Here is a 22735-nt window from a genome sequence, read left to right as displayed (position 1 = left end):
TCTGCAGTTTCTGGGAGGGTAGAAGAGTTTGTGGAGTGTGGTCCTAAGAACATCCAGTGGAGTCTGCCCCAGCCTTGGGCTCAGGCCTCTGTGACCTTACAGCTTTAGTTTGGCAATAACCTTCCTGCAGCCCTCTTCACACAGAAACCAGACCCCTCCCCTGTGAGGCCTGCAGGCAGCCACTTGCCCATACTTCTTAGAGAAGCCCTTCATGGCCTATGCACAGTTACCTGTGGCTAGTACGGTCGGTCACATGCTGAGCAATCAGTCCTTCACCAAGCCTCCCTTTTTATGAAACTCAAGACAACAACCCTTCCATTCCCCCTATGCACTCTGAGATCCTTCTACCCCAGCTGGCTCCCAGAGTACTAAGGTATCCCTACACCACTGGTTGGTGATTGCTCCCTCTACCCTCTTCTCTACTTAAAGGAAGTTGAATTTCAAGAATTAACTGATAAAAGTGAAACCAAAAGACATAAGGAAACTATGGTACCTAGGGCTGAGGACAAGTACTCAAGAAAGATAAATTTGAAAGGGGTATGCACCCGGTTGGAGAAGGCTTGGGTTGCCTACCAGAGAGCAGAGAAGTCTGAGTAGCTGGGCAAACAATAGAGAAGGGGGTAAAGAAGAGCCAAGAGTCTCTGCTACAATGTGCTTTCTTTATGCTTCTATATGCTTCAAGCTTTCTCTTATAAGTAAGAACTTTTTGATTAAAAATATAGATCATTTTTAAAATTCATGTGATTTCATAGTAGAGACTATCAAAAAGCAATATGGTTTCAGAGGAATAAGGTTCTAATGCTTAGAACTAGATTCTGACCTGTAAACTCCAATGATCTAGATGAGGAAGAAATAAGAGTGCACTCAAAGAACCCAAAACCCAATGAAATAAGGATACCAAAGGGCTGCGTTTTACAGAAAAGGACACAGAACAAAGGAAAGTGTAAGAGGGCCACAGATGTGAAAGGGGAGATCAAGAAGCAGGCAGCACATGATACATTGAGGTTTAACCACAAAAAGAGTTTTTTAAATTGGGGGAGGAGGTATTTTTAATCCTCAATATTAAGAGCTAGAAGAAAAGAAAAAGAAAGATAATACTATCACCTGGGACCTTGTGATAAGGGACCATGTAAGTGAAAGAAAACCAACAGTCTATTTTGATTGTGTTTTCTCTCTTCTTTATCAAAGAAAATGACCCTCAGGCTGTAAAGAATAAGGGAAACAGTGGTGAGAGGAAATTAAAGATCGGTGCAGTGACAGAAAGCACCAATTTGCCTTACAAGGGTTACAACTCTTCAGGGTTACAAATCTTTGGACCCAGATGAGATACATCCCAGCATACTGAAAGCACTCTAGATTAGGACCCCAAAGCCTTTATTATGGATCTTGGAGAAAATATGTTGGAGGAGATGACATAAGACTAAATATGAATACTTGCTGTCTTGAGTTTCATAAAAAGGAAAAATATGTTTTCCAGATGCTATACTCTGTGAACTTGATGCCTATTCCCAGGATGAATTGTGACCATGAAGAAGAGGTGATAATTTAGGGGCCTTTAGTGGTTCACCAAGCCCATTTCATGCCAAATGGACCTCATCGCATGCTGTTGAAAGAATTAATTGATCATTAGACTAGAATTATAGCATAAACCATATAATTTGATTCTAACAAAGCAGCTGGCCCAGTATCAGTCATGGCTCATTCAGATAGGAGTCAAGGCAGAAAGGCTGTTTATTAGCTTGTTTAATGGGAAGGACACTGAAGTGGCTCTCAGAGTCAAAAGATGAGCTGCAGAAACCAGGGTCTCAAGGGACCAGAAGCAGAATCCACTTCCCCAGGTCTTCTTTCCTCACAGTGTGCTTCTCAGTGCTTGGCTCCATCCTGAGGTGACTTCACTTCCTGCTGTGGGGAGGACGGCCACTGGCAGCCCCATATTCGTATTTTCCAGGCTTGGCAACCCCAGTGGAAAGAGAAAACTCCCTTTTCCTCATAGCAATCACACAGAGCAACTTGTACCTTTATTTTTTACATTTCTGTGCTCTTCGACGTTTTTACATGTGCAGTTGACCCTTGAACAACATACGTTTGAACTGCGTGGGTCCACTTGTACGCAGTATTTACAGTACCGCAAATGTATTTTCTCTTACGGTTTTCTTAATTAACATTTTCTTTTCTCTTACTTTATCATAAGAATACAGTATATAGTACTATAATAAACAAAATAAGTGTTAACTGACTGTTTATATTATCAATAAGTCTTCTGGTCAACAGAAGACAATTAGTAGTTATGTTTTGTAGGAGTCAAAAGTTATATGCAGATTTTTTACTGCACTGGGGTTGGTGCCCCTAAGCCCCATGTTGTCCAACTGTATTACTTTGTAATAACAATTTTTTTTAAATAAAGTCTTGGGGTGCCTGGGTGGCTCAGTCAGTTGAGCAACCGACTCTTGATTTCAGCTCAGTTCATGATCCCAACATCACGGGATCGAGGCCCATATTGGGCTCCACACTTAGCATGGAGCCTGCTTAAGAGTCTCTTCCTCGCCCCCCTTCCATTTTTTTCTCTCTAAAAAATTTAAGTCAATAAATAAAGTCTTAAAAGTCAAATTTTTCAACACAAAGAGCTGCATGGACAGACTATGGTTCATTTAACTTTTCCCCTACTTTTGTATATTTAGTTTTCAGATCCTATTGTAAATAAAGCTGCACTTATCATTTTTGTACATAAATCTTGGTATATGCCTCGGATAACATTAGGATGGAGTCTTAGAAGTGGTATTCCTGGGCCAATGGCTTTAAATATTTTCCAGGTCTTGATGCATGTCACTATATTGCTTTTATTTTTTTCAATGTTTGTTTATTTAGAGAGAGAGAGAAAGAATGCACACCCAACCCACAAAGTGGGGAGAGGCAGAATGAGAGGGAGAGAGAAAATCCTAAGAAGGCTCCCTGCTGTCAGCGCAGAGCCTGATGGAAGACTCAATCTCATGAACTGTAAGATCATCACCTGAGCCCAAATCAAGAGATGGAGCACCTGGGTGGCTCAGTTGGCTAAGCCAAGTCATGATCTCAGGGTTCATGGGTTCAAGCCCCATGTCAGGCTCTGTGCTGGCAGTCTGCTTGGGATTCTTTCCCTCTGCACTTACCCCACTTGTGCTCTCTCTCAAAATAAGTAAATAAACTTAAAAAAAAAAAAAAAAAGACGCTTGACTGAGCCACCCAGGTGCCCCTATGTTGCTGTTTTGGTTTTAAGAAATAGGCCTAGGGGCGCCTGGATGGCTTAGGCAGTTGAGCATCTGACTTTGACTCAGGTCATAACTTGCAGTTCCTGAGCTGGAGTCCTGTGTAGGGCTCTGTGCTGACAGCTTGGAGCCTGGAGCCTGCTTCAGTTTCTGGGTCTCCCTCTCTCTCTCTGCCCCTCCCTGCTCATGCTCTCTCTTTCTCTCAAAAATAAATAAACATTAAAATTTTTTTTTACTAAGAGAAAGAAATACACCTATACTTAAATATCACATTTTTTACATTATTATTTTTTTAAAAAGTCCCCTGAAAAAAATAAAATAAAATAAAATAAAATAAAATAAAATAAAATAAAATAAAAAGGCCCCTGGGTGGCACAATCGATTAAGCATCCGACTCCTGATCTTGGCCCAGGTCATGATCTCACGGTTCATGAGTTTGAGCCCGCATCAGGCTATGCACTGATGGCACGGAGCCTGCTTAGGATTCTGTCTCTCCTTCTCTCTGCTCCTCCCCTGCTTGCGCTGTCTCTCAAAGTAAATAAATAAACTTAAAAAAGAAATAGGCAGAAAAACCCACCCCTGGAGTTCCCATTGTTATTTTTTCTGATTACTACTTTCCTGTGTTAAAGGGACCATTTCAATATAAAGTGCTAACTAAGGTGGCAATATACAGGGGGAGCTGGAAAGGGGGGGCACCTCACCATTAGGGGTGAGGAGCTGGGCTGGGTTGGAATTCAATACTACTATTTACTCACTCATCTTACTTAGAATGGGGTGGGAAGGAGGCAGTAATCCCAGGGCCCTCTGCAAGGCCCAGCCCGTGCCTGTGATGTTAGACTCAGGGCTGTGTACCACACCTTAGGTGGGAAAACTGAGAAGTTTAAGTATATTCAGGGGACGCTGATAAAGAGAAAAAGTCTGAAAACCACATCACAAAATTATGAGATATCTTCCCAGCTCACTTCCTGTGCCTGCATACCCGCTCTCCCAACCCTCTATCCCCCAGATCTGAAAGGGTGTCTCACATGGCCTCCCGATATTCTTTTCGTCAGTGTCCATTGTAGGAAACCACAGGTAAAATTTTACCTTCTGACTCAAAGCCTCTATACCAGACGGAGTTCTTGTTTGCAAATGACAGAAATCATCTCTAGCTAACTGAAACAAGAAATCAAATTTACTGGAAGGATAGGAAAGAGGGAGGTTGGGCAGGGCTTGGAGGAGAGGAAGCACAGTCAGGTCACGCTGATCTAATTCTCCAAAATTCCAAGAATCGGCTGGTTAGGATGCCACCATTAATGCCACTGTCTCTGTACCATCTGCTGCTGCATGAATAATCTCTTGCATCTTTGGGTCACTCCTTCAAGAGGCAATGAATGTTTGAGGTGGGAGCCGTCCATTGACTGAGCTGAGGTCACATGCCTGAGTCCTAGTTGCCAGGTTAACAGGGAAATGAAGTATCTGTCCCCGTAGGATTTCCATAAGAGGAGGTGGAACCCTAACTAACCCAGACCCACTCAAAATCTCTGAAATAGATGTGGATGTGTCTGTTTAAATTCAGAGTAGTTAAAAAATGGCAAATGGCAACTATGACCCCCCCACACGCTTCTATGTGATTAATGTTTTTTTTTCTTTTAATAGAAATCAATGAGATTAGCTATTGAATTGGGTAAGGTCACATTTACAACATTACTGAAAGAAATCCCTGTCCAAGTTGGTGTTTACTTTGTAACTTTGTTACCAAAGAACAGAAAGGGACCCACCTATAACCTCATTTGAAAATGAGGTAATGGAATTATGCTTAGCTCTTACCTCAGTCCTCTTTTCTTTCACATGTGAGGTAAAAACACTTGATCCTCTGTAAGCAGTCTGGGGCTGTGGGAAAGAACATGTTTCCACTGCCCCTTTTTTCCTAAATCAAGTAATTCCTTTCTACAATAGCTAAAATTAAAAGGAAAGAAATATCACCTGCCAAAGACCAATTCCAGACCAACCCATAAGTTTTCTAAGGCTGCTGTAACAAATTACTACAAACTAAGTGGCTTTAAAAAGAAAAAGGAAATCGGGGCGCCTGGGTGGCGCAGTCGGTTAAGCGTCCGACTTCAGCCAGGTCACGATCTCGCGGTCTGTGAGTTCGAGCCCCGCGTCAGGCTCTGGGCCGATGGCTCGGAGCCTGGAGCCTGTTTCCGATTCTGTGTCTCCCTCTCTCTCTGCCCCTCCCCCGTTCATGCTCTGTCTCTCTCTGTCCCAAAAATAAATTAAAAATGTTGAAAAAAAAAAAAAAAAAGAAAAAGGAAAGAGGAAAGAGGGGCACCTGGGTGGCTCAGTTAGTTAAGTGTCTGACCTCAGCTCAGGGCATGACCTTGCAGTTCATGAGTTCGAGACCTGCACTGGGCTCTGTATTGACAGCTTAGAGCCTAGAGCTCTGCTTCGGATTGTGTATTTCCCTCTCTCTGCCCCTCCCCAACTCATACTCTGTCTCTCTGTCTCTCTCTCAAAAATAAGTAAAACATTTAAAAAAAGAAAAAAAAAAAGAAAACCCAGAAATTAATTCTCAGGAGGCCAGAAGCCTATCAAGGTGTCAGAAAGGTTGGTTCCTTCTGGAGGCTCTGGGGGAGAATCTGTTCTGTATCACTCTCCTAGCTTCTGGTGGTTGCTGGAAATCTTTAGCATTCATTGGCTTAGAGATGCATCATTCCAATTTCTATCTCTATCTTCACATTCTCTTCTTCTATGTGTGTGTTTATGTGTCAAACACCCCTCTCCTTTCTCTCACAATGGATACCAGTCACTGTGTTTAGGGTCTACCATAAACCAGGATGATCTCATTTCAAAGTCCTTAATTACATCTGCAAAGACCTTACTTCCATATAAGGTCACATTTACAGGTGTTGAAGTTTAGGGCTTGGACATCTCCTTTTGGGGTACACGGTTCAACTGACTACACCAGACAAAGGCTGAAGCAAGTGTGGTTATTCTTAATATTGTTGGAGAGAGAATAAAGGAACAGAGAAAAACCTTTAGCTGTCTCTATCTCTTGGTGTTCTAAATTTCTATGCCTTATTTTATTATAAATCTTTTAAATGTTTATTTATTTTTGAGAGAGAGCAGGGGAGGGGCAGAGAAAGAGGGAAACAGAATCTCAAGCAGGCTTTGCACTGTCAGCACAGAGAGCCCAATGAGAGGCCCAAACTCACAAACTGTGAGATCATGTCCTGAATTGAAATCAAGAGTCAGACACTTAATGGACTGACCCACCCAAGTGCCCCTTTACTTATTTTAAAAGAACTAAAATGACGGCTATAATTTCTGTGGAGGTCAATCTGATGATATCTAACACAATCACAGATGCATATATGCCTTTTGGGTGGAAGTTCTTTTTATAAATTTTTATTGAGGTATAACAAGCATAAAGAAAAGTGCACATAAGGGTAGACTATGCTACTCTAAATATTCTTTTCTCTTCCATTTATATTGGGTAAACAATCACCTTAAAACGTTTTTTCTATTATAAAAGTGACACATATTTACTGCAAAATCAGAAAAATTGAGAAAAGTGCAAACTACACAACCGTAGTATTACCATCCAGAAATTAACCATTAACATTTTGTTATAGTTTATTCTGGTTTTTATTCCAATGTGAATACACAGACACACACACACATTTTAAGATTTTATTTTTACGTAATCTCCATACCCAACATGGGGCCCGAAGGTCAAGAGTTGCATGTTCCAGGTGGCTCAGTCGGTTGAGCATCTGGCTTCGGCTCAGGTCATGATCTCGTGGTTTGTGAGTTCGAGCCTTGAGTCAGGCTCTGTGCTGACAGCGCAGAGTCTGGAGCCTGTTTTGGATTCTGTGTCTCCCTCTCTCTCTGCTCCTCCCCCACTCATGCTCTGTCTCTTTCTCTCTCTCTCAAAAATAAATAAACATTAAAAAAAAAAAAAAAGAGTTGCATGTTCCGACTGAACCAGCCAGGCACCCCCACGCACATACTTTCTTAAAACAAAGATGGAACCGTATGATGCTTCTTTGTAGTTTCTTAGCAAGCTATAATGCACTGTGCCCACCTTTTTATAGAATTAAAATAACAGAGTTACATAATTTTAATGACTGCATAGCATCCTTTTGTGTGTGTGTGTGTTTACTTATTTTTCAGACAGATAGAGACAGCACAAGCAGGAGACAGGCAGAGAGAGAGAGGGAGAGAGAGAATCCCAAGCAGGCTCCTTGCTGTCAGCACAGCGCCCTATGTGGGGTTCCATCTCATGAACTGTGAGATCATGACCTGAGCCAAAACCACCAGTCAGCCGGAGGCTTAACCAACTGAGCCACCCACATGGCCCTGTATAGCATCCTTCTTAAGTGAGGCTTCACTGAGGGACCTTTCCGTTTTCAGTTTTTCGACATTACAAATAATGCTGTGGCAAACATAATGCATATATGTGTGAAAACTTTTTCAAAGGCCAAATTTTAAGTACAGAACATAGATAATATATAATAATTTGTCTATCTTAAGCGTGCATCAAAAGGAATTCCTGACATTCCCTCCAAATTTGCTTCTCCATCCCAGTTAAGTGCAGCGTCCTCTTTCCATTAGGTCAAGCAAAAAATAAAAACAGTCATCCTTGATGCCTCGCTTTCTCTCACGCCTAAATCCAATTAATCAGCAAATTCACTTGTCTCTTGACTTCAAATACACCCAGAATTCAACTAATTACCTCCACTGCTCTAACACTGGTCTGTGTCACCATCATCTCTTGCCTGAACAACTGCAGTGGCCTCCTAAGGAGGGCTGCCCAATATAGCAAATAAAAATACAGGACAGCCGTTAAAATCGGAAGTTCAGATAAACATTTTTTTTTAGCCTAAATAAACCCAAAGATTGCATTTTCCATGTAGCAGCCAGAGGGATTCTTTGAAGAAGTCAGAAAAGGTCACCCCTCTATTCAAAATGCTGTAATGTCTTTACATGTCACTTGTAATAAAAAGAAAATCTTAAAGCTGAGGCCCACAGCCCTTCAGGATCTATTCATAAAGGCTCTTTCTTCTTTGGTGTCTAACTCCCTCTCCTCTCCCTTCTCCTTTTCTTCAGGTCTTTGCTTACATTTATCCATGACACCCTCCTTAATCATCCTGTTTAAAATTGTACGCTTCCCTCTCCCCTTGCCCTTCCCTACTTTATATTTCTTTTCAACACTTATAGTAACAAACATTTACTTAGTTTCTTGTCTTTTTCCTTCCACCAGAATTTAAGTTCCACGAGGGCATTTTGTTCTTTTTATTCATTGCTGCATCCCCGGTGTTTAGAATACTGCCTGGCACAAAATAGATTGTCAATAAATATTTAATAAGTGTCGAATTAAGGAAACGTAGTTATCCAAATCAATAAAGCTTTTCTCAGTTTCACCAGAACTCCTCTCTCACATTCTGATCATTCAGCATGTTATCTATTTCAAAGTAGTCAAGTAACTGCTGTATCTTAGAGAAGCCATTTTCTGTAATTGTTTAATAGTAGCAAACATTTATTGAGCTCTTCCTATGTGCAAACACGGTTCTAAAGTAGAATATCTTAAATCCACAGGTATTATTATTCTTATTACTATTATTACTATTACAGTTAATTTACAGATGAGAAAATTAAGACCCACAAAGGAATAATTTACTCAAGAGCGCATAGTTGGAATGCGGCAGCACTGGGTAGAGAATATTTGGCCTCAACTATAGCACTCTGCAGGCTAGCTTTTAGGTCCCTTTCTGTTTTCTTTTGCTAGGTAAATTGTTTTGGTTAAGCTATCGGTAAAAACCTCTTAAGGATCAAAGTCAAAACCTGTTTAAGCCAAGGGCTTTATCCCGCTCCAGTCAAGGACTCAGCATTTTGCATTTGAATCCTGCGTGGCGGGAAGCTGAAGGCAGGTGACCGGCGGGGCTGGGAGGAGCCGCCAGACCCCTGCCAGCCAATCAGAACCGGAGGAGCCTCCCTAACCCCCCCCCCCCCACTTGACATCCACGCGCCAAAATTCCAAACGGGACCTCGTGCCGCTACCGGCCGTCTCCCTCCGCTGAGTTCAGGGAGCCGGAACTATATAAAAAAAGAAGTCAGCATTCTCCCGCCACCGTCCGCTCATGTCCAGGTCACTGTCGGTGCAGGTCCTCCTCAACTTCGGCCCGAAGTCTTTCGCCCAGCGGATCGGCGGAAAGTTTCGAGTCCGCCGTTTTAGTGAGGCGGCGTGGGCGGGACAGGAGGCGGAGGGATTCCGGGTGCGCGCGCTGCGGCCGCTGGCGCGGAGCTTGTGGCGCCAGAATTCGTAGCGCGGAAGAGCCTGTGCGGCTGCCGGACCGACTGGACCCCGTCTCCCGCCGCGAACGCCCGGCGAGGAGAGAGGGAAGATGGTGGTCCTCCGCAGCAGCCTAGAGCTGCACAGCCACTCCGCCTCCTCGGCCACCGACCCCTTGGACCTGTCCAACGAGTTCCTCAGCCTGGAGCAGATCGGCCGGAGGCGGCTCCGCTCGGCCCGCGCCGCTGAGCAGTCCGCCGTCACCGCTACCGCGGCGGGTGTGAGTAGCGGCCGGGGCGGGCCCCTGGGGCCGGGCCTGCGGGACTGCCCGCGGCCGGTTGTCCGGGTGGGGCTTGGGGGTGGGCGGCGCGGTCCGGGTGACAGTTGGTGGGGGGTGGGGGGTGGGAGGAATGTTGCGGAGGACAAGTAAAATGGAAGGCTTCCTAAGATCGGAGCCCCGGTGGGTGTGGGTCGGGGCAGGAGATTGGGCCGTGTAGAAGAGGGCTGAGCAGTTCGACACTACCTCATTTCGCGAACGAGGAAACCGAAGCCCTCTGGAACCTTGATTTGTCGGGCTGCCCCCACCCCCATCTCACCCATCTCCCTAACCTGTCGCCCAGGCGCCTGCCCTAGGTTCGCACGCGTTTACGGACGCCCTACTGGATGCACAATAGATGTTTTAGGGGCCACAGGAGTAGAAGGATGGTCATTCAGGTTCCCTGACCTTCATTTGCGATCCAGAGAGGTTCGGTAATAGCACAGCGAATAACACCGGGTTGCATAATGTGGAGGGACGGAGACCAGCATTTCACGTACACCTTCTTCACTTAAGCCTCGTAACAGCTCCATGAAAATGGGTAGTTATGCCTATCTATCCTACAGACGAAAAAAATGGACTTTAGAAGGTAGCCAGTAAGTGGTAGATCTAAAATTGGAACTTGGATCCTCTGCCTCCAAAACCTTTCTTTCCCTTTCTGTTCTATCATGCTGCAGTTATAAACGATGTCTATAGGGGAAGTTTCCAAGGGGGCGGAGCAATAAAGTCGTCTTGAAAGAATTGCTTCTCCTTCGAGATCTGGAGTACGATAGGATTTTCGATGTGTAGATTTAAGGCCAGGAGAGAGGGTCCCTCCACCCCCCTGCAGCAGCCTCTGGAGGAGGCGCAGGTGGAGGAGACAGCGTTAACAAAAGGGTGGAGAAGTTAAGGAAGCAACACTAGAAAACTTAAGGCAGCAGGAAGTAGTCTAGTTCTGTTTGAGGGAGGGTAGACATAGGGCCGAGAAAAATAGCACCAGAGAGAGGGTTAGGAACTGGAAAGTCAGAGGCCAAGGGGGAGAGAGTGACAAAACATAGTTAAGGGAGTGATCACGGTATGAGATTGGTTATCCGTATCTTTTGTAGGCACCCTGTACTAGTTGTTCCTCTACGGAAGGGAGTGAAAAAGTCTGTTTAATCTCTGAAGGTGTGATTCTGAATTGAAAAAAAAATTTTTTTTTCCTGACTTTCAGGATCTGTTTCTCAATCACAGACAGAGCTTGAGATCTGAGGAGGCCAGACACTTCTGCGCTGAACTTGGGTCACTTATTAACCTGTGTTCAGAAAATCTAATTATTTCAATAAATACTTACTGAATATTTATTGTCTTCTGAAAATGCTAGATCCTGTGGTTGTAATGACGTATTGAACATAAGTAATACAGGTGCTTAAGACAACTGTTAGTTTTGAATCTCAGCTTAGTAATAATCAGGTTTATAAACTTGTTAAGAGGTGATACTCACCACATGGGTAGTGAGGACTAAGTGTGATCATGCATGTAAGGAGATAACTTGAACACTTGGCATATAGTTAGGACTCAGTTACTGTCAGCAATTAAGACCACAGTCCATTTTAATGCTCACTCCATCTTTCCGGTTCTTCAGGCCAAAAACCTGAGACTCCTGACTCCTCATTTCAAATTGGTAAATTCTGTTGGCTCTACTTTCAAAATACAATCAGCATCTGACCACTTCTCAGCTCTTCCATTGTCACCATAGTAGCCCCAAGCCATTATCTCTTCCCTGGGTTGTTAAAATAGATTCTTGACTGGCCTCCTGGTTTTCCGCCCTAGTTAGTGTATAATGATCCTCTTCCACAATCATCAGTTCTCAGTATAGCTTCCAGAGTGATCTTTGTAAAAGTCAGAAGCAGTTGATCACTTCTCTGCTCAAAAATCTCTAAAAGTTTTAAAAGTTTGGGTGCCCCTTTCTCTTTATGATGACGTCTTCTCCCATTTTCCTTTTTGCAAAACCTAATGTATTCCAGTTACACTGCTCAACCTGCTCCTTGAATACCCGGGCCTTTATACTTTCTCTACCGTCTGTTGGGCGTACTCTTCCCCTGAATATCTGCATGACCCATTGCTTTACCTTTTACATTTTTTTTAATAAAAAGAATCTCAGAAATTATAGTACTTAACGTGTTCCAAGAATTTCACAACTGTTAACTCAATCCTCTTATGAGGTTGATATGATAATCTTTGTTTTTCAGATGAGAGAACTGAGGCAGAGAGACTAAAATAACTTGCTCAAATTCACCTTTATGATAAGCGATGTCACTCCAGGTTCTACACAGGAGAACCTGTCTCTTTCAAGTCTTTGCTAAAATTTCACCTTTTCAGTGATGCTTACTCTAACCACCTTATTAAAATTACAAGCCACTCTTGGGGTACTTGGCTGGCTCTGTCAGTGGAACATATAACTCTTGATCTCAGGGTCATGCTTTCAAGCTCCACATTGGGCATGGAGCCTACTTAAAAACACACACACAAAATAATAAAATTACAGATCACTCTCATCTCTCTCTTTACTCTGATTTATGTTTCCTTATCACTTTCTGACATATTCTATTAATTTTCTACTTTTAAAACATTTTGTGTCTTGCTAAATCAGAATGTAACTCTGTACAGTTCAGGGTTTTGACCTTTTGTTCAGCATTGTTTTCCCAGGACCTAGAATAGAACCTAGAGTGTATTAGATACATAATAAATATTTATTGTTGACTGTCCTTGCTTTGAAGGAACTTAGTCTAGCAGAGGACACCTAACACATCAATGTACAGAACTATATGCCATAATTGCCATATCAGTGGTATGTGGTGGTTGAATAATTAGCACTCAGATGGATTTGGTAGAATGAAAAGGACTTTTTTCCCCAGGCCAGGATTTCTAGTAGGGATTATGCCTTTTTGAGCCATAGTATTCCTGTCTTCTATAAATTCTCCATAGACCATATTATATTCTGAGGGTTACTTAGCATGGGATTGGCTCAAAAAAAAAAAAAAAAAAGGGTAGTCCTAAGGGCTAATGTATTCATCCTCACAAAGCCCACCAATACCAAAAATGAAACATACCTTTGTGATTGGAATATTTTCTAATTTGGGGGCTTACATTCAATATATTTGGTTCTATTACAGGTTGCTTTTGACATCAGTCGTGCATTTCAGAAACTTAACTTCTTGATCACTCTGAGTATTTAGGTATTCTTGTCTTTTCAGCCACATATTTATTGACAGATCATTTCTTAGGGTAAGTTACTTTTAAAGATGATTAAATTTATTCATATTAATTTGTTAACTTGTATTTTCATCTCATCTCAGAAGCTGACCTTATTTTCGGTTTCTGAAGATACTTAATAGTCACCTATTTAAAACCACATTCTATATTCACATTTTGAATATTATCTCACTCAGCTGGGGTTTTTTTCTCCTGACTTGTATGTGTTCTCTGAAGTTTTGTTTAAATTTTTTTTTGTTTTTTAAGCTTTTATTTTCATCGTATTTGGATCACAAGATCTAGCATTTTCACCCATTCAGATGCCCTTTTTGTGGTTTCGTTTTCCCCCAGAGTCAGACTAGCCATTGCCTATTTCTGTGCTTTCACAGTTCCGAGGCTCTTTGATTCACTAAATTTAGGGTTGTTTCTTGCTAATAGTAGGGGATAGTATCTCATAGATAGTAGCAGGTAGATGATTATACATTACTTTTAGCTTGTGTTTACATTTTTGTTCTATATGTTAGGTAAAATAAAACGTGCTGTGGTATGTAGAAGGTACTTTTAAAGTCTGTGTATTTAAAAGTTTGAAAAGTACTGCAAATGACACTGATGTACAACATATGGAAGAGTTTTTAAAACTTGAAGTATAACACAACACAGAAAAATGGAAAGTGTACAGCTTAGTGAAGTATCCCAAAGCATGAATAGGGATATTTTGACATGTTGCAATGAATGTTGCACCCTGAAGTTGAATGACATGGCTGCTCTGAATTCAAGAGAGTATACTTGTTTTGAAGGAACAGTAGGTAGTCCATTTTTGTTAGTTCCTGTTAAAGACTGGCCCTTGATTTTATGCTTAGAAGTTGCAACTTTTGGAACAGGAATCTGATAAAATAGTGTTTAAGATGGATTATAATTGGGGTGCCTAGGTAGCTCAGTGGTTAAGCATCTGACCCTTGATTTCAGCTCAAGTCATGATCACACAGTTTGTGAGTTCAAGTCTTGCACTGTCAGTGTGGAGCCTACCTGGGATTCTCTTTCTCCTCTCTCTGTCCCTCCCCTGCTCATGGTCTGTCTGTCTCAAAATATATAAATAAACTTAAAAAAAAAAAAAGATGGATTATAGTCAACAAATCTGGAGTTTGGAAGACCAGTTAAAATATTATAATATTAATAGCTACCAGTTACACATAGCACTTGCTACGTGCCAGACATGGTATGTAATATACACACATACATTTGCCTTATCAAGTAACTATTATTATCCTCGTTGCAGATATGGAAACCAAGGCACAAAGACCTTATGTAACTTGGACAAAATTGTACAGCTCTAAGTGACATGCCAAGAATCAATCCTAGACAGTCTGTCTTTAAGAGTTTGGGCTCTTGGGGCGCCTGGGTGGCTCAGTTGCTTAAGCATCTGACTCTTGATCTCAGCTCAGGTCTTGATCTCAGAGTCATGTGTTCAAGGCCTGCAGTGGGCTCTCTGCTGGGCGTGAAGCCTACTTAAAAAAAGAGTTTGGGCTCCTAATTGGTACACTATTAACACAATAAACCAAAGCAGAGAAAACTAGAGGCTAAGTTAAAGTGATACTAGAAGGAACAGAGAGAAAAATGCCAAATTATACTGCAAGAAATCTGAGAGTTATTCGGATAGAGAGGGAAGGCAGTGTTTCTAGCGAAAGAGGTGTGCAGTAGACCCTTGGGAGTATGCTAGAGTTTGGGGAGAAGTTAGAACTATATATCTTTGGTAGTCAACCTGTATAGAAGTGATAGTTGAATTCTTGAAGCTGAATAGAAGACATAGCAAAACACAAATATATTTAAGAAGATTCGCAGTAATGGCTATATTTTAAGGATGAGAAGGGAATGAATTATGGTGTTTTGTTTTTTTTTAAGTATCATGTGAACCAAAGGATCAAAGCACTTAAAGAAGGGAGTGATCAACTCCATAGAAGTCAGTGGAGTAGAGCGGAGTCCATTGGATTTAGCTATTGGGAGATAGTTTTAGGTCTATTTTAAGAGCTGAAGAGGTAGAAATCAAATTGCTGGAGCTTGTGGAATAGATTCATGATGAAGACTGGACCCCACACACCTTTATTTAAAGATGAAGCTAAGGAGAGGGGTGCCTGGGTGGCGCAGTTCGTTGAGCGTCCAACTTTTCCCTGGGTCATGATCTCACGGTTCTTGGGTTTAAGTCCCACATTGGGTTCTGTGCTGATGGTGCACAGAGCCTGCTTTGGGTTCTCTGTCTCCCACTCTCGGTGCCCATTTCCTGCTAGTGTGCACACATATATTCTCTCTCTCTCCCTCTCCCTCCCTCCCTCCCTCCCTCCCTCCCTCCCCACCTCTCCCCCTCTCTCCACCTCTCCCCCTCTCTCCACCTCTCCCCCTCTCTCCACCTCTCCCCCTCTCTCCACCTCTCCCCCTCTCTCCACCTCTCCACCTCTCTCCACCTCTCCACCTCTCTCCCTCTCTCCACCTCTCCACCTCTCTCCACCTCTCCACCTCTCCCCCTCTCTCCACCTCTCCCCCTCTCTCCACCTCTCCCCCTCTCCCCCTCTCTCCACCTCTCCCCCTCTCTCCACCTCTCCCCCTCTCTCCACCTCTCCCCCTCTCTCCACCTCTCCCCCTCTCTCCCTCCCTCCCTCTTTCTCTCAAAAATAAACATTAAAAAAAAAGATGAAGCTTAGGAGGGATATCACTGCTATACTAGGTATAACATGTATACCATTGTGTATTAGAATATGCTGATCAAGCTTTCAAGGGGTCCTATGTCTAGATGAATACATTTTACGTCAGTATTTTTACTGTGATTTTAAAAATCCTGTTTACACTTCAGTGGTTGGATTGAGACTTGAATTGACTCAACCAACTGACCCACATACATATTTTTTGTTAGGAATTTAAAGGTTGGATGAGCTTGGTCTTTTGTGGGAAAACATATTAGAATATTTCTATTACGCAGTTGTATCTACTTTGGGGAAAAGCTTTTGTTCTGTTGTTGCTTCTTCCCTGAACTAACTTACTGATTCTGCAAGATTATAAGAGACTGAAAAAATCTTAACAAAATATTTTTTTCCTCTTTTAAAACTCTACTTTAAAGAACTATCAGTGCTCTCATTATTTAAGTAGATTAAAAATAAATAAATAAATGAGGACACTACATCTCCAGGTTTAGTTTTCAGATTCAGCACATTTTCTCTTGGCTTTTTACTTCTTAGAAAATTTTTTTCTAGTAATACATGTTGTAAAAATTTAAAAAATAGAAAGTGAAAGTACTCATTTCTATCATCAAATGTTAATGCACAGTTGGCATTTAACTCACCCCTTGAGAATTATTTTGATAAGCTATACTAAACTGTGACTTTGATTTAATAACTGTGCTAGTTTCCTTAGGAAATCAGATGTTTATAAGATAATCCATCTGGAAGTATTTATAACACGAAAAATTGCAGATAATTTAAATATAATTCATTAAGCAGTTTATTAAATTGATTCATGTAATGGCTGGAATACTAGTCATTCATTTTAGAAGATTTTTAGAATAGTATTTCAGGGGATGGGAAATGTTTTGTGTTACTAGAAAAAAGTTACAAAACATAAATAATAGTCCAATTTAAATATTGTGTGAATATGTTTGCATAGGAAAAGAATAGTTAATACACCAGAAGGTTGACATTTATCCTGGGTAGCTGGAATTAAAGGTGATGTTTTCATCTTTGTGCATTTCTTCATTTTCCAATTATAATGAGCATGTATTGCTTTTATTTTTATATTGTTTTTGTAAGAAACATTTTTGAAAACTGATATTTTAAAACTCCCCATTATGTACCTCTATGTAGGTGATTCCCCAAGAATCTGTTTTGTTTTTTCTTCAAACAGTTAAGGAAAGCTTTTCTTGATGCCTAGCACTTATTTAGGGAGTATGAACGAAGCTACTCACTATGCAAATCAAAGATTGACTTATACCACTTACAAAATTAAGTCTTCCAAGTTTTTCAGGGAATCTTTTTTCCCAGTAGTTAGCACCTCCCTGCCTTTTTCCTATGGAAACAAACCTTTTTTATTATCTTCAGGAGTATGATGATACTACTTTCTTTTTTTATTGTAATAAAACATTGATAACATAATATTATTTTGACCATTTTTAAGTGTACAGTTTTGTAGCCTTAAAGTACATTTTGTTCTGCAACCATCATCACCATCCATTTCTAGAATCTTTTATCTTCTAAAACTGAGACTCTGTACCCATTAAACAGTAACTCCCCATTCTTCCCTCCTCCCAGCACCTAGGAACTACCATTCTTTTCTGTCCCTATGAATTTGACTACCCTAGGAGCCTCACATAAGAGGAAACATACAATATTTGTCCTTTTGTGACTTATCTTACTTAGCCTAATGTCTTCAGGTTCATCCAGATTATAGCAGTATATTGAAATTTACTTCCTTTTTAAAGGCTGGATAATATTCTACTGTAAGTACCACAGTTTTTTAATCCATTCATCATTGAACAGTTGGATTGCATCTACTTTTGGCTGTTGTAAATAATGCTGCAGTGAATATGAGTATACAAATGGCTGCTTTCACTTCTTTTGAGTAAATACCCAGAAGCAGGATTGCTAGATCATATGGTAATTCTGTGTTTAATTTTTTGAGGAATTGCCATATCATTTTCCACAGTGGCTGTACCATTTTGCATCCCTACCACCAATGTACAGGGGTTCCAATTTCTCCACATACTTACCAATACTTATTTTCTCTTTTTTATAATAGCCATCCTAGCAAGTGTGAAGTGACATCTCATTTGTAGGTTGGCTTTGTGTTTCTCTGTGACTAGTTTGGTATCTTTTTGTGTTTATTGGCCGTTTGTATATATTCTTTAGAGAAATATCTATTCAAGTCTTCTTCCCATTTCTTTTATTGTTTTTTGTCGTTAAAATATAGGAGTTCTTTATATATTATGGATATCAATCCTTTGTCAGTTAATTGGATTTGTAAATATGTTCCCCTGCTCCATGGGTTTCCATTCACTCTGTGGATAGTATCCTTGGCACAAAAGTTTGTAATTTTGATTAATTCCAGATCTTTTTCTTTAGTTATCTGTATTTTCAGTGTCATATCTAAGAAATCATTGTCAAATCCAATGTTATGAAAGTTTTTGCCCATGTTTTATTCTAAGAGTTTCTCTGTATTCTCTTGTACTTTTAAAGGTTTCCCTTAAAATGGTTTTGCTATCTAAGGTTTATCCCATCCTGATTGGTTTAAGTAGTTAGGAAGGGGATCATTTCTGTCATCCTACAGTGCTGACATTAAAAAAATAAAACTACTACATCGGTCTTTTTATCCACTGGAATCTAAAAACCGTAGTTATTTAATATTTGTCTTGGACGTTAAAAAAATACACAAACACATTCCTTTAACAGCCAGAAATTTTATCTTAATTCTTTTTTTTCCTCTCTTTTAATCTGTATTCTCAATTCACTTAACCCACAGCATTTTATCTTGATAGACTTTTGTACTTAAAAGTAATTTAAGTGTCCTTTTGTACTTGTAAAAATTCGAAGTGTTTTACACTTTTTTGTGATCACAAGGCTATAAGAAATACAATCTATTAATATTCAATTGATTCAAACAGCAAAAACATACCTGTTTTGATTAAAAATGATTAAACATAGAAAGTAAGATTTCATTAGGATTTCATGTGGTTGAAGTCCCCCCACCCATATATCTGTGGAAGAATCTTACTGCTGAAGATCATGTTTGTCATTAGTTTCATTGTTTTTATAAATGCAAGCACTGAGAAATGAGAAACATTGTTCACATAAGTAAGTAGACAGTAATGAAAGGAGTTTAGCAGTGCCACTCGGTTTTTCTGGCTTGTATGCCGAAAAACACTAGCCCAAACATTTTTTTCATGGTCTCTTATCTTGATTAGGTCTCCTTTCAGTTTTGTTGAAAGCAGAAAATTAGAAACTACCTTACCTAACAAAGGATTTGTTGCCTTGCTTTGTCATTCACTTTCTTAACACCTGCACTAGTGTTTTTCTTTGGCTTTAGGAAGGTTTTTAAGGCCTTGAGGCAGTCCACAATGGTAAGATGGAGAATGGGTGAGAGACATGACTTTCTTTTGTAAAATGAGAGAAAGGTAAATGGAAGAGGATGCCTTCACGCAAATCAGTTTTGTTTGGGTTTTTTTTTGTAAGTACATATGGAAGTTGAGAATCTGGAAATAGATTCCCATAAAATTTTTCTTAGAAAGTCTTATTATACTATACCCATCTAAGATGTAGCTGTTCATTTTAAAAATAAGACACCTACTTAAAAGTGTAAGGTATTCCTTTTTCAACCATCCTTACATGTAGGTACACTGATAAAAGTGGTATCAAACCATTCATATCACTTAACGTTTTATGAAGAACCCGCCTAATTCTTAACACAAATCCTTGTGGTTTACATATCCTTATTTTACCTGTGAACCAGTGCTCAAAGCAAAATTAAATGATCAAATGTCTTGATAAAACAAAATGAAATGACTGGGTAAAGCCAGCCTAAGGGGTTGGGGGTACACTAATGTTGCAGATTTTTAAAAATACTGCCTGTGTTTCTAGAATTACCAATCTTCAGAGTAGTATGGCATGTAATTAGAGACTTGTTAGGTACTTTGGCCTTTCATTTTTATGTGAAAGTAGCCTTTATATGATTTCAGAGAGATATGTATGAACTTTTGAATACTTCATGACAAGCTCTGTAGCTCATAAAGCAGCTCACGAAGAGAAACTCTAGTCTATTGAGCAATAATAAAGTTACGTAGAGCACTATGGTTTTTATAACAGATTAACATACATAAACAATTTTTTAATTCAAGTGTTGCATCATCTGGGTGAAACTGTGAAAGAGATGGTAATAACTCCTTTTGTCATCCAAGCCCAAATTATAGTTCTGATGGTCCAGTTACCTTAAAGTTGCTGCCAGTGGTTGCATGACAGGCAATGGTTTGTGTGTGGGTCTTTCTGATTTCCATAGCCTAAAAGGAACATTTGTTATAAACTATATACTTTATTCCCTGGAGGACTTGCTATGAAACAGAGCCACAAACCATCAATAAACTTTATATTAGCTATTTCATAGATATTGGTATTTGTTTATCATGAAATTTGCTGGTATTTGTTTATCATGAAATGATTGTTTAGATACTATTGTAGTTTCTTGGGGAGATGCAGAATGATTCTGCACGAAAAGCAGTTGTTAAAAACTTGTAATCAAAGAAAACTCTTAGGAGTTTAACTAGAGAGTTTGAAGAAAAACTTAGATGGCTTTCTTAATTTTTCTTAAAGGATGGGTCTTCAGTTAAGGAAGTTGAAACCTACCACCGGACGCGTGCCTTAAGGTCTTTGAGAAAAAATGCACAGAATTCTTCAGATTCTAGTTTTGATAAGAATATGGAAATAACAGAGAAACGTGCTAATGGAAGGCATTTTACAAGGTAATACAAGATGGTTGAATTCCAATTCAAAATAGTTTTAAAGTAACTTAGGATTTGCATTTAATTTTTAAGTGTATTCTTGACCAATCATCAAGATGAAATGAAATTACCACAAATGAATATCATTGAATTAAAATTTTAATATGTACCAGGTTTGTTTTTATTTTCTTGTTCACAGAGAGTATTTGTGATATGTGTGAGTGCAGCTGACAAAGTTGCTTGAAACTATTTGAGTATATTTGTGACTTTTTCATTTTAACTTGTTTATGATATGTGGTTTTGTTCATAATTATACAAAGCCTTTATTCAAAATAGGAATTATATTTCTGTTTGCTTGCTATCAAGCAAATCAATTCTGAGTTATTTATGAATTTGTGTTAGTATGCTTCTAGAGCAGTCACATAGGAGACAGAACATGATTTTTTTTTTTTTTTTTTTTTTTACTTGTCTAAGGGGACTAGATGCTTTATACATACTTAAATTTCATTTCTCAAGAACCCTGAGGTAGGTGGCATGAATTCCATTTTAATACTCAAGGAATTAGTTTTAGTGAATTTAGATAGGTGATTCAGGGAACTTGGATTTGTTTGGTTAGGGGCAGATTTAAATTTAATTCGCTAAAAACTTTTACTTTTCCTCCCACTTTGGTGCGCCTAACATAAATGAGCGGGAAAGTGCTAATTAGAATAAATTTCTTTTGATGAAATAATTGTTTTATATATTAATTCTTCTCATAAATTTCTCATAATGACTTATAGGACTAGAACCCTCCTCTTAAGTTTATTTTGATTATTTTATGTAGCAGATTTTCCAGATAAACGACATCATGCCCTTTTAAATTTGTTTTTGTTACTATTTTTTTGCTACTGTTGTTTAAATAGTCTTTCATTACACATTTTAAAATTTGCATCCATTTTTTCATCCATTATTTATGGCATGTTTACTACTGTATTTCATGGGATCCAAGACAGCAGCAATTTAAACACTCATTATTTCATGAGACAGTAAAAGAGAAAAAAAACACCGAAAGTTAAACTATGACATTCCATCAATTTTAAGACACATCCCTAATTTCAGAGATGCTAAAGTCGGGGGAGAAATGTACAACTTAGACAGGATTGAAATACAATTTAAACTACGCCAGTATTTCTGAAACTTCAAGTCTTCTTGGGGTGTGGGGAGTGGCCCTTGGATTCTGTGTGAGAATTTTAAAATTTATTTCATGATCTGAAGTAAAAGTTGACATTCTGGATCATCTAAATTGCTACCTTGCAGAGAATAGTCATAAAATTTCAGGCCCTGCATTTGTGCTTACAACTAGTTGGCAGTAACTAGTACTGCTTGAATTATCTCAGGCTCATGAGATAAAAACTGAGTCTGACCATAATATATAAATGATGCTTTGAAGAGAAAGCCATGGATGTGATGTCATAACCTGCTGTTGAAATGAAGGTTTGGAATACTTCAAAAAGAGAAGTGGATGAATTGAGCCATGACATACAACAAACCAAATTTAAGAGAAACTGATAGCAGTCTGTACCATATTCACACAGCAAATGGCTATTTTATTTCAGCAAAACCTCATGTTAATATTTTTGTTAGTGTTCAGTTTCATAGTTTTATTTGTATAAAATGTAAATAAATCTATGTCTCGTTTGGCTTGTACATAGTCAAAAAAATTTAATGTTGGAAGTCCTTAAAGTCTTTATCTTTTAAAAAAATCTGTACCTTATTCAAGTTGTGAAACATGAATAAAAAATCTGTACCTTATTCAAGTTGTGCTGGACCTTATGTTCAAAATGTATAAAGGAATGTTTTAAAATAGGTACTTTTTTAATCTAGAATTAAAGATGAGTGACTTGGTATTTTTAAATTTGATTTCTTCTAAAATATATTGAATTCCTGTCTTTTCAGATTGTTTTTATTTTTTTTATTATTTTTTTTTAAATGTTTTTTTTTTTTTTTAATTTTTTTTTTTTAACGTTTATTTATTTTTGAGACAGAGAGAGACAGAGCATGAATGGGGGAGGGTCAGAGAGAGGGAGACACAGAATCTGAAACAGGCTCCAGGCTCTGAGCTGTCAGCACAGAGCCCGACGCGGGGCTCGAACTCACGGACCGCGAGATCATGACCTGAGCCGAAGTCGGCCGCCCAACCGACTGAGCCACCCAGGCGCCCCATCAGATTGTTTTTAAATAATAAC

General features: G+C 39.5%; 1 protein-coding gene across 3 annotated transcripts in view; it reads left to right on the top strand.

The window, feature by feature from the left end:
- Window positions 1-9278: 9278 nt before the first annotated feature.
- The window catches only part of ATAD2 (ATPase family AAA domain containing 2), a 69184-nt gene continuing 55727 nt past the window's right edge, over window positions 9279-22735 (top strand). For 2 of the 3 annotated variants that reach the window (XM_058698993.1, XM_058698992.1), the window contains exons 1-2: window positions 9279-9796; window positions 20383-20531. In XM_058698993.1, the coding sequence (XP_058554976.1) occupies window positions 9629-9796; window positions 20383-20531 (317 nt within the window). In that variant the 5' untranslated portion in view covers window positions 9279-9628. Of the gene's footprint in view, window positions 9797-12966; window positions 13079-20382; window positions 20532-22735 lie in introns of those variants that run through there. The other variant, XM_058698994.1, reaches the window with a different exon arrangement.

The sequence above is a fragment of the Neofelis nebulosa genome, chromosome 14, assembly GCF_028018385.1.
Source record: "Neofelis nebulosa isolate mNeoNeb1 chromosome 14, mNeoNeb1.pri, whole genome shotgun sequence".
Taxonomy (NCBI): domain Eukaryota; kingdom Metazoa; phylum Chordata; class Mammalia; order Carnivora; family Felidae; genus Neofelis; species Neofelis nebulosa.
This window is presented reverse-complemented; position numbering and strand designations above follow the sequence as displayed.